We start from the raw sequence: 12,597 nt of genomic DNA, 5'->3' as shown, positions 1-12,597 counted from the left end.
CAAAGAGCGTTTCACCAGTTGTAGGAGTCGGCATGTTCTTGGAATATTGTTCCAGTTCAGGCTCTGGTACCGTAGCAGGGGACATGGTATCGTTGTTTTCATTGTTTTCTTCATTAGATGGATTGAGCAATAAATCATTGGCAGTCTCTTTAGTCAAATTTTTCTGAGTCCCACTCTGTGAACCTTTTTTGAGGAATAGATCCAAAACAGTGCCTCCGGTCGAGTTTAGTTTCCTTCGGGCCGCATGCAGGTCCTGTCTTGCTGTTTGGTCGGCAATATTTAGCTGTTTTCGCATCTTGCATTTTACCAGAGCTAGAAAATGCATGGGCTTCCTCCACTTCAAGCTGTTCCTCTAATTGATCACGTTGATGTCGCTCAGCCTCTTTGCGAAGTACTCGAGCCGCTTTAGCCACCCGTGCTCTAGTAGCGGCAGCAGAGGCAGATGTCTTTGCCGGCATATTTTCAAAGGGACCTGACCGAAGCTTCGTCTCAGCCTCTGAGATGGACGTCAGGGTCAGGGTCAAGGCGGCTGCTTCGCGGAACTCCGCTGCTGACAGCTCGATGGAGCAATCAAGTGAACAGTCCGAGGGAACAATGCAGCCTTGGTCCCCCCCCCCCCTCTGCGAGCGCTGAGCACAGGTGACTCAGCTGCGGAGTCCGATGTTGGAGGTGAGCCCCGCCCCGCAACGCTGAATCTGCAGGCGGGACCGAGACTGCAACCGGGGGAGCAAGCGGTCGGGACCGAACGGGACAGCCGAGCAGGGTAAGCGAGTCTGCTGTAGTGCTGGAGGAGTGCGGGAGTTGCTCGCAAAGCTCGTGAAGTTCGAAGAGTAGCATAGGAATTTTTTTTCACCCCGGCCACTTGTAGAAAATAAATACTTTAAGGCTACGTGTATGACCGCAGAAGTTTGTAGCTCTCCCTCTACTTCATTAGCATGCGGAGCTCAGATGAAGTGCTGCTTTCGCGGTCTACGGACAGACCGCCATCAAGCAGTAAGAGTTCTCTAGCCTCTCAGAGCAGATCTCATTGGATCATTGAAGACATTGAAATAAATTATCATTGACCCGAGTTGAGGGGCAAACAAGGGTCATAATCTCTTGCCCTGTGGCTGTGACGGAAAGTCTCCACAGGACATGCTCCACTTTTTAATGTTCTGTAGTTTCTAAGAGGTACCCATAAAGTCATATATTATTTCCATTTTAAAAAGGGCAAATTTTAGCCAAGTTCGACCTGCTTTACAAATGCTTCCAGGTTACCCGGTACTTCATGTTCTTAACTTTTTTAAGTTGGCTGTCAGGCTTAGATCCAGTTGTGACTGAATGCTGGGGTATCCAGGTTGACTGCTGTATATGTCAGAACCCGCTTATATCTTTTTTTAACTGTAATTGTGTATTTTTAAATAGTTTTAACCGCTTTAATTAACTTTAAATTAACTTTACTGTACGTATCCAGAGGATGACTTTTTATATGTGGAACATGTATCGATTTGTTGTACTTTTATGGTTTTTATTTAAAAGCCGAATAAAGTTGTTTAATTACTGATTGACACTAAAATAACTGAGCTTGTTTTCGTTCTCACTCGTTTTCAATGATTCTATCATTAAAACCACTGCCTTGTGTTTATGCACTGCAGACGTTTGTGCAAAAGTGGCAAAGCTTATTTGGAATTGGCTTTTAATTTACATATTTAAATGGACCTTTTTATATTTAGAAATGGAGGAGGTCGCAGTGGAATGTTTTGTGCGATTGGCATCGTCTGCGACATGATCAAAAGACAAAACGTCGTGGATGTTTTTCATGCAGTAAAGTCTCTTCGTAACAGCAAACCAAACATGGTGGAAACAACGGTAAGATGCAGCAGTGATGAAACTACTGTGCTGATGTCTGTCCTATAACCACGTGTAATGTTTCCACTAGCGACATAGCCAGATGTTATGATGTTTTTAATCTATTTTCTTACTTGGTAAGCATTTGACTGTTCATTGTAACGTTATAAACCATCTGGATTTTAAAGCTGTCAAAATTTACATATTAAAAGTACATTCAATCCCCAGTTATTATGGAGCGCTTTTCTCTTGACTGTTGTATCCAACACAGGATATATAACTTGACGCTTCTACAACACAGATTTAGAACAACACTCTGGTCACACATTTACAATTCAAAAATGTTTCTCACATAGACCTTACTGCATGCAGCCCTCCGATTATGTGCTTCAGCACCTTGTCAGGGGTACAATGTACTAGTCAAATACAATTACATTTCTGTAATGCATGTGTTCAGGTGCAATGCAAACTGTAAGTCTCATGCCCATACTGCATGTTATGCAGTGTGGTCCTTTAGTATGTGGAAGGCAGTTGGGCTACGTTACTTGTTTCTGTGGTGTACTATCTTTGCAGTCTTCTACGGCTGTAAAGATTGGCAGCCTGCAAACAAACCAGGAAATCCACTAGACCATAGTGGGCTCTCACAGCCATCAGTCACAAACCACTTCCTTAGCCTAGGGCATTCAAATAGCTTTAAAAAGTAACCCAGCAATTTAAGTTCAATAATTCATTAGCATTTCTAACAGTTTTCTGTTTCTGTGATCTGATTGTGTTGATTTGCTGCTAGATGCAATACACTATGATTTTAGCAGTGGGTGTTGTGAAACTTATTGGTAAACAGTTCACATACTTGTTGTTTTATCCTGTTACCAACATGCATTCCATTTGCTGATTTATAAGATCAATGTTGGTAACTAAATCCTACTGAGTTAGTCTTGCACTTGTTAAATAAAGGAACAATACTTTGCACTTGAGATATTTGATATGTTAGTGGATTTCAAGGCTTTAAAGTAGATGCAGCCTTCTGGACAGTCAGAATTTACACTCACCCTCATTTTTTGGAGCCCAAAAGCCATATCTTAAACTTTTTCTTTGTTTCCCAGAATTATTTACACACACACACACACACATACACCACACCCCCCACCACCACCACCTCTCCCTCACAGCGTAGGTAGTGCTTAGTTTGAAGAATGTTAAATTGCAATGTGGGGTATGTGGAAAGTGTTTTGGTGTCTTGTTGGTTGACCATAGTGGCATTATTCTCTGCACAGATTTGATGTTGTGTGCCACGACTAGAGAATTGCACAAAACACACAAGAAAAGTAAGATAGGGTCAGAGGCCAAAGTTTAAAGACCAACTGGAATATGCCGCCCCAAACTAACATGTAAATACAAAATATATACCAGCGTCTGTAGAGAAAGAGACCTAAAAGAGAAACTCCTTAACAAGTTTCCAAAGTATGTTAGGGTAAAATGACATACAAATTAATATGTATGGATTCCCATCAATCACCAAGCCTGGTGATAAGCTTCATCATTTGGGTATCCTTTTTGCATGGTATGACAGCCAGGCTCTATCAATATCAGAGCTCTCTAGTGTCAAAGGATATATTTAGCCTAGATGAGCAATATTTCGTATGTGGGAACAAGTATTATAGTGCAGTGCAAATAGTGGCGTGTGCTCAGATAGCCATGAAGGAAAATTTCTTTAAATTTGAGGATACAGACGCTAGAGAATTGCACTCCTTATGATGCTGCATTTTGTAATTGCTCTTATGCTTGAGTTGGAATCATTATAAAGGGTATACCCAAAATCACTGGTACCTGGGTGTACAGCAGTATAGAAAGTAATGGTCCCAGCACAGTTATATTCAAAAGTAGTTTCAAAAACGGTATCAAAAAACAACAACAAAGAGAAATTAATTAGTGCTAAAGTGTTGTTTAATCACACAAAGCACCTGATAGATATTGGTTTAAGGAAACAATTTATAAACAAAATTAGAATAAAAAATGTTGGTGTGCCCAACTGGGTGGGGGGAGGGGAGGAGAGTGACTTTAGTGAGGCGAGTGACATACAATACTCAAAAGCATCACAATCAAATTGTTAGGCATGTTATTCAATGCCACAAAATCATAGTAAAGTTCTTAGCAGATAGTTTACATTCATTTACAAAGCCATGTAAAATAGAGGAACACTGTGCACTATTTCATTTTTTGAAATCAAATTGGTTTACAATTGAATCACAGGAGACTTGTAAGTGATATTTTGTCAGCCCTCTACTTTGTGTTATTGAATTGTGAGAGAAATACTGTGCGCCTCATTAAAATGGTATTTTAAATGCCCTGTTGAGTAATGCATTCTTTCTGTATCCTTAATGGATGACCTGTATTTCTTTTTCTGACAATGAGCTTTACCTCGATTCTTGTTTGATTGTCATCATATTGTTTGCTTACTTTCTTTGAGCCAAGGGATTTTCTTTTTTATGCGTGGGGCATGGGAGTATCATCTCAAATATTATTTCGTCAAATCCATGGAGCCACTTTTTCCATTTCCATCATTGTTTTCGGGGAGGAGAAGTTATCGTGAGATTCGAATTTCCTCTTCTTTGTTTAGTAGTTTAGTTTGGTCCTTATTCTGTAGGTGTTGTTCTTAAGGGGAAGCTTAACAGAAAGTATTTAAGGGGATGATCACTCTAGATTATGCAAAGGTTTCCAGTTTTTGTGACGAGTCATGGTGGTGCCAGGATTGCATCCAAAGTGTATCCATTTGAATATATTAGTCCATTTGCTAGTTGAGAGAAATATAGAACCTTTAGGTTTACCTTGAGGGACTTCATTTGAGTGATATTTGGTTGGCCGAGCACGATGTTAAGGTATCTCCCAGGGTGCAGCGATTTATGTGGCTGCCTATGACCTAAGAGATGCTACTTAGGTGAGCATCTGCCAATTCTCTGTTAGAGATGGAAAGTGCAGTAGAAGTGAAGTAGTACCAGAAGAAGTTGGTTTTCAGTTGTCATTCTTTTTTCCGTGAGAAAGTTTTAAAGATGTTTGCTATACCTTCTCCCCTTCTTCTTGAGGTGCTTATGTGTGAGTATGCCATATCCAGGTATAATGGATGAACTGCAAAATCGGAGTGCCTAGTCACCTAGCTGGTTTTCTGTGATAAATAGTAGGTCCTGAGGGTTAGGCGGAAATCTGATTGTATTCGTGTGGTTGTTGGTTATTGATTAGCGAGAGGTGGTCAGAGGATATTGTTGTGGTTAATGGTTAGGAAGGGTTAATGAGCAAGAGTGAAGGTGGATGTAGGAGCTGAGGGGGAAGTGGAAAGCCTGTTGTCAGGCTGCAGGAGGTACATTAGGTCTTTGTCATGGTTAGTGATAGTGGGTAGGAGAGCAGGTACGTAGAGAATGTATATTGAAGGAAGACAGGCAGCTGAGAGGTATCGAATGTTGTGGAAGGAACAGATTATCCACCGTGAGGGGAGGAGAAGGGTAAGGAGGGGGAATGAGAAAAGGGGGGGGGGCTCAACTTTTTTAATAGATGGAATCAAGAGTGTGTGTGTGAAGTGTGCTAGACACAGATTAAACTAAAATGTTGATGCAGGCTATAGAGTCTAAGAAGACGCAGTAGATGTGATCAATGAGGAGTATGAAGGGGAAGCATAGAACGAATGGGAGAGAAGGAGGGGAATTAGTGGTACGGGGATCTAAGAAGGGTTGAGAAATATTAGAGAATAAAAGGACTGTTAGAAGTGTTGGGAAATATGGAAGGCTGTATATAGGAGTGGTGAGGAGTGCTTATGTGAGGGCTCAGGAGTAGTTTGGTGGGTAGGGTTATTTGAAAAGGGAGTAGTAGATGGGTAGGGTGAGGGAGAGATTGGTGGCTTAGGGTGGCAATTACAAGGGCAAGGGCTGTAAGAAAATGGCGGAAGGACTATGTATTGTGGGATGAGCAAGGAGTGGGTAAGAAGGGGACAGGTTTAGTAGCAGCTGGAGTATAGGTTAGAGGTACGAATCGATTAGTCATGGTTCTAGAGATTAAGGGGTATATAAAAGATAAGGAGCCCTTGGGGGCATTTTATGAGTTGTGAATACTCCTGGAGCAGGGGAAGCTCGGCTGCGAGGATCACTTAGATTTCCTTGTTATAGTGTGCGCACATGCTGAGAGGCACTTTTCTAGTTGACACTTAAAAGCTTCTTCCACCAACCTAGGATTCTGTCCACCCGAATCTCCCTTGGAAAATTGTTTCACGATCGTCACCTCCTCAGGATCAGGGCGATGCTCAGAGGGGTCCCCCTCCTGATTTCCCCATACTCTGACTGATAAACCATACACAGAGCATAAAGTTAATCAAGTGAGGGAAAGATAAGGGAAGGGACAGGAACGGGAAGGGACAACTGAAACGAGAAAACACAAGGATTATAACATGTATCACTAACTACTCTCATTACAGTCTCGCTAGTAGAACACGTACCAAAAGTAGCTTTCTGGAGGTGAACCCTTCCTCTTTGACTCTGGTAGCAGATGCTTCTCTCTACACTAATCAATTCGCTTTCTGCAACATAAAGCCAAAGTTACATTCCATTCATGCTTTCCCAAACTGTTATAAAATAGAAGCACACTACGTTCCATACATACCCTTCCAGTCCCCCGAAATGAAATAAGAAACCCCTCTCCAGTAACCGGTGAAAAGAAAAATACTCAAGGGGTAAAAATAATGATTTAGCAGATACTTCGATTTCACCACCAAAAGTCTTGTACTTTGAAAAGACAATGTTTAACAAGATCCGAGCTGAAAATAGCTACAGTGTTTATCCACCATTAGAAAGGTTATATCCCAATCTTAGAAGAAAAAGAACTTGAAACCTCACACGAGGCTTACCCCAAAACAAATGTCACGATCCTCCAGAAGAAAAGATAAATCTTCCTATTATGTGGCAGCCGTTTCTGCCACCGATACACTCGGGAAGAATGCAAGCAAAAGGTTTTCCCAACAGAAGGTAATACTCCAAGAGATGAAACGCGTCTCCACCGAGAACGCGTAGCCTCCTTTTCCACTGAAGCTGCTAGCGGGAAGGATCCTGAACGGTAGTCTAGTATATCCAAATCTCCTAGAGCCTCCAAATCCTTGACTTCCTCAAGACCGCGTCTCAGCCGAAAACGCGTAACAACAACTCCGCCGCAGACGGTAGAAGTCTTCCAGCAAATACGTTCGGCAGCCGCCGAACGTTCCAAAACGAAAGGCCAGGTACTTCTTTAGCCAAGAAATCAGCGTCTCAGCCGAGAACGCTGTAACCAAGTACTTCCCAACGATCTGTAACACCAAAGCAAACACGAAACAGATTTCGGAAGTGGAATCATGTACAACGCACGTTTGTGCTACGTGCAACTAAATGTCTTTGGCTCCTCCCTTGTACTGGGCATTCTGGGACCTGTAGTTCTGCAGGCGCTTCCGGCATATCGTGACAAATTGAACTAGTGTGACCGTCCGTTGTTGGAAACACATGTTGATAGATGCAACCAGAAATAGGAGGCAAAGCCGAACATACTCACCCACACTCATCTACGAGATCATTCTGTTCGAAAAGGCTGATCTCTAGACTTTACATTTATTTGCATTTGTCACAAGGCCTCTTGGAAATAAAATCCTTTTCATCTTATTGTGCGATTTGCTAGTACCTTTAGAGAGCCAGTGGTCTATTAGATATCAGAGTTCCCAACAAATATTTTTTCTTGCTAGTTTGATTTCTAAGTGGTTAGGTTTTACAGCTTGGCTCATTAATCTAGAAGCTTTCAAATTCCTGCAGTGTGTTTTTTCATCAATGGTGTACAATGGATGGTGTTGCCCATATAGCAAATACATTTTTCAGTTGGTGTGTTTGTCACTAAACCATGAGTTCATTGTCACAATCCCAGGATCATCCTTTCATGGTGACTAGCCCTGGCTCGTTTCATGGTTCACGGTTTTGAGGTTAGTGCTTCGTGGATGTAGTAAGCCATAGAAAAAAGGTCTTCCCAGTTGCGGCCGGCATTAATCAGGAGAGGTAAATTTAATAATAAATAAAATACCGGTCCGCCGGCCGGGTCCCACATTTTCTCGGGCTCCTGCTCTCCTGAAGGAACAGGAAGCAGGCAGCCTCCCCTCCCTCCCTGAAGTCAATCACAATGCTGCAATGGCAGCGTTGTGATTGGTGTGGACACCGTCCAGCCAGTGGTTTACTGGGAGGCCATTTTCTCCATGTAGGCTGCATTGCAGCCTGCATGAAGAAAGGGCAGAGTGTGCATGACTGATTTGGGCGGCCCCAGAGGGACGACCAAACAGTCATTGCGCCCTCGATAGTGGACATACACCTCCTCCCCCTGCCCAGCCCTGCTCGCAGAGCAGCCCGCCCACCCGCAACCAAACCCTTCTGCTTTCTCGCAGTGTGAGAAGCAGAAACATAAAATGGTAATTACCATTTTATCTTTCTTCTTCTCGCACTGCGAGAAAGCAGTGGGGCGACGCTCCTCCGCCCTAGTGATGGAGCCTCCCCTGAGTCTTCCATTAACCTGCACTATGTTTGTTGAACTCAAGTGTGGCACTTTAAACGTGTGCGGCACTTAAACACAACTGATGATGGAACCAGACATCACTCTATTGACACTTATGTTTTAAGTGTGTGTGTGTCAGCCTCTCAGATCTTCTTCTAGTGGCATGCCTGATTACACAACGTAATGCTGTTTTATTGAACGAGTTGGGCATTCTGCACATGATACGTCTATCTCCCAGTTGGTTGTGCATACAAAGCGCACATTGGTTGTAATCCTCTTTTTACATACCTTTGTCTGGGAAAACGTCTCAACACATTTTAGCATGGTGATCAGCTTTCGTTCATACCCTCTGTTATATTTACCATGTTGATATACATTTCTGATTAGTCTATTTGTAGCGGCTTACACTGTATAGGATTTCTCACCCGAAGGTCAGTGTCTGATCTCTGAACTTAAAAGCTGCAGGTAAAACATATCTACAGAGAGAACCATGTGAGGAAAATCTACATCTCTGGTTATCAAGTGAAGAGAATGGGCTGAGTAGGAAAGGAAAACCATTGAAAAGAAAGCACCTAACATCAACTGCCTTAAATACATTTAAAAAAAATGCTTCCTCCGAATGCATGCGTTACTTCAATTCACTGTATGTCCACTGCATTATGGGCCAACGCCTCTGACTAATAAAAGGAAAACGTATTTGTTGGATGTATGTTTTATAATGGGTATACGTTTTTGCGTATAAGGAAGGCCCTGTACTTTGTCAATAGATGGTTGTTGGAGTAATACATACCACTTGTTTGTTTCAGTTCATACGGCTATGTGTTTGAGAATGTATATGTTGGTTGCTGAATTAATGTATGTACATTTGTTTTTATTCTTCAGGAACAATATCGGTTCTGCTATGATGTCGCACTGGAATACCTTGGATCCTCTTAGTTAATATGGATGTGCCAAACACTACAATCCGTTCGAAGCTTTGTTTATTGTTCGAGTCGAGTTTTGGGCAGCTGTGAAAATAAATGATTTTATCTTTGGGATTTAAACATTTTAAATGAAAAAAGTATTTTTCTTATCAAATTGTGTATCCTATTACGATCTGTCTGTGACTGTACCCAGTATTGACAATTTGTGCCACATGGATCTGTGCAACAAGAAGATGGGGCGGGCCGCGTCAAATGGCGATTTTATTGTGTCTAAATATGCAGTCATCTCACAATAATATAACACAGCCGATCTGTCGCATGAATAAATCTTTCCAAAGTGGCATTTTGATTTGTTTTAAAAATATAAAACGTATGTTACATTGTAAAGTAAAAAGAAAAATCAACGCAAATCCATAGTAAATGCCTTCTTTATACATTTTAACTGTCACAGATATATTCTAGCTTTCTATATTTTGTGTGCTATGATAGGTGGCTCACATACAGTTTTTTAGAGAAACCTACACATAAGCCAAAGACTCAAGTGTAAATATGTCAATATGGGAGAGAGCACATTGTATTTATTGTTTACTTGGCATTCCTTTTCTGATGGCTGAAAAAACAATCATTTTTCTTGATGAAACTTTTTTTTTTTTTTTTGCTAAGATCAACCGTAAACAATTTTGTAGTTTTATTTTTGTATGTTTTAGTGTAAGTAGGAAACATACTTTTAAAGCATTGACCATAAAACGTTAAAGTGATTTTGTTGTGTACATGCTTGTGAACTGAATATATGTAAACAACTTGGCTAGAAGGTCTTTCAGTGCAGGACCAAATTTTACATTTTGCTGAATTGTATAGTTTTTCATAATAGTATTGTTATGTATGGATTAAATCATTAAGGTATGAAAACTGCACTCATTAAAATGGCTTTGCTTTTGACTTGCACCACGTTAAAAGATGTTTACTGGGTATCATGTGAGCTGTAAAGGAACAGTGTTTGAAGCACAGATCTGGCAACAACCACACACATCCTTTCAGGGTAAGACATGTTTGTCTAGCAAATTGTAAAATTAAACAATGTTTATCTTGATGTTTACAGACATGTAAGCTTTGACTTATGACAAAGCAGATTTTAAATAAATTCAGTACATGATTCCTGGTTTGTCAGTTGTTGCGTGTTTTCCAGTTCTTCCTGCTGATTCCGACTTATTCACAGTACCATTGACCACACTTGATTGTTGCATAAGTCTTGTCTCTTTGCAAGAGACAGCATGTTGAAGTCGGTTTTCCCTTTAATGTTTGCTCCATGATGATCTTTAACTTAGAATGAAACTCGGTACGCCACCTAATGAAAGTGTTTTTTTGGTACCGTTTGAAACAAGATTGATGGAAGTCTATGTATACAATGCTCAATGTAACAAAATGGGTTGTTGGTTGACTAAGGTGTGAGTCCTGGTCAAGCAACACCCATAATCCTTGTCAGGGTAAGGCACAAGCAAACCCCAAATTAACATGTGCTCAACCCCCTGGCAGCTTGGCACAGAGCAATCAGGCTTAATTTGAAGTCAATGCATTGAGTATTTGTGCAACACGTTTAACAGTAAGGGAGTGAACAAAACTGCATGAAAAGATCCTACACCAGTTTGGAAAGATAGAGCTTAATTTAATAAATGAAACAAGACCAAAACGACAAACATCTAATCAGTAGAACCAGAGTTATGAATTTTTAAAGAATAAATTGGGAAATAGTATCTAAAAGCATAAAGCGACAACCGTGGTTATCCGGTCACGGTGGACTGGGTCAAAGTCAAAAGTTCACACCCTAAGCGATGTATACAGTCCCAGATTAGTCCCACTGAAGTTTTGCCTTCTCGAATATTGTGCCAAGAGTCCTGTACGCATTCAAGAGGGTCAGCGGGAGCAAGGAGAGCGATATGGCGGTGGTTGGCATGGCGCGGAGGGCAGGCCAGGTGTTTTAGACAGGCATGCTGGTGCTTCGCATTGGCAGTAAGCAGCGGGCCCTGGATGCTGCTGCATGAAGAGACTTGCTGGGGACGGCTCATGCTGATTCCTGAGTAAGCAGCGCAGTTCGGATGCAAACAGAACTGTTTGTGCTCATGAAGAGTCCAAAAGCTCGATTTCATAACTCGAGAGACGCACCAAGGGTCCAGGACCTGAGGCGCACCACTTGGGGTGCCAGGAAAATACTGCATCTGGGTCCAGGAGCTGGTGAAGAACCTTGTATGTCCCTGAGGGTCATACCAGGAGGCCAGCAGACTAGTCCTTGGATTCCCTCTGGGGGTCCTGGGTTCAAGATGAGGTTGCAAGTCCAGTTCTACTTCCCCAGGTAAGAGGGCATCCGGTCAGCACAGCAGGGCAGCAGTTCCTTGTAGAGCAGCAGTTCAGCAGAGTGGCAATGCATGTAGCAGCACAACAGTCCTCCTTCCTGGCAGAGTATCCACAGGTCCACAATTAAAGCTGTGGTTTCTGAGGCCCTTCTCTTATATACTGGTGCCATGGTTTTGGTAGGTGGGAGAAGCTTCTAGGCAGTGGTTTTATAATGCATGGAATCTCCCACCTCCCCTGATTCCAAACTGGCTGAAGTAACAATGCAAGGTCGTTAGGTCCTTTGTGTGAAGGCAGAGCATAGGATATTCAGGACTAAGTGGAGCTGTGCTCAGCTTCCCCCATCCTGCCAGCAGATGACCCATTCAGGCACATTTAATCCTCTATTATGCAACTGTCTGGGAGGAATTCAAAGTCTGTCAGTTATTCCCAGTCATGTGACTCAGCCAGACTATAGGCACCAAATGGCCTAGGCTGACAAATGACCGTTTTCTCATTTTTAAAACTGTGATCAAATACCCAATTTCACCCCGGAATAGGGATTTTCACCCCAATTCCAAAGACACCTAATATGAACTGAAAGGGGTCAGGAACATGAGGGCCCAGTGCCTTAAAAGGCACCTCTCAGTTCCACAGAGCGAGCTGCTGCACCATCCTCTGAGGGCCTTCAGATCCCAGAAGCCTTCTGCCAGCGAGGAAGGGCCAGGAGCAGGAGGATTCGGCTCATTAAAAGGTGCCTCTCAATCCCCAGCGCGGAACGCACCTGGGCCATGAGTCGGCCCTGTGCCTATCCAAGGCTGGCTGACACCGGACTGCCACTCCTCCAACATCTGCTCCCTGACCCTCTAAGGACTATATAAACCCTTGCGTCCAAGGTGGGGAAACACAAGGCCATCATCGCAGGGGTTACAGAGCATCAAAAGGACTTGAGACTGTCTAGATCCCAGCAGGGTAAGTTAAGTATATT

At 42.5% G+C, this 12,597-nt stretch overlaps 1 protein-coding gene across 14 annotated transcripts in view; it reads left to right on the top strand.

The window, feature by feature from the left end:
• Positions 1-10,440, top strand: part of PTPRK (protein tyrosine phosphatase receptor type K) — a 1,613,435-nt gene extending 1,602,995 nt beyond the window's left edge. For all 14 annotated transcript variants that reach the window (XM_078648913.1, XM_078648910.1, XM_078648911.1 and 11 more), the window contains 2 exons: positions 1,713-1,848; positions 9,244-10,440. In XM_078648913.1, coding sequence (XP_078505039.1) covers positions 1,713-1,848; positions 9,244-9,297 — 190 coding nt within the window. In that variant the 3' untranslated portion in view covers positions 9,298-10,440. The remainder of the gene's footprint in view (positions 1-1,712; positions 1,849-9,243) is intronic.
• The last annotated feature ends 2,157 nt before the right edge of the window (positions 10,441-12,597 follow it).

The sequence above is a fragment of the Lissotriton helveticus genome, chromosome 6 (genome assembly GCF_964261635.1).
Source record: "Lissotriton helveticus chromosome 6, aLisHel1.1, whole genome shotgun sequence".
NCBI classification, from domain to species: domain Eukaryota; kingdom Metazoa; phylum Chordata; class Amphibia; order Caudata; family Salamandridae; genus Lissotriton; species Lissotriton helveticus.
The sequence above is the reverse complement of the archived record's forward strand: the minus strand, read 5'-3'. Positions and strand labels throughout refer to the sequence as shown.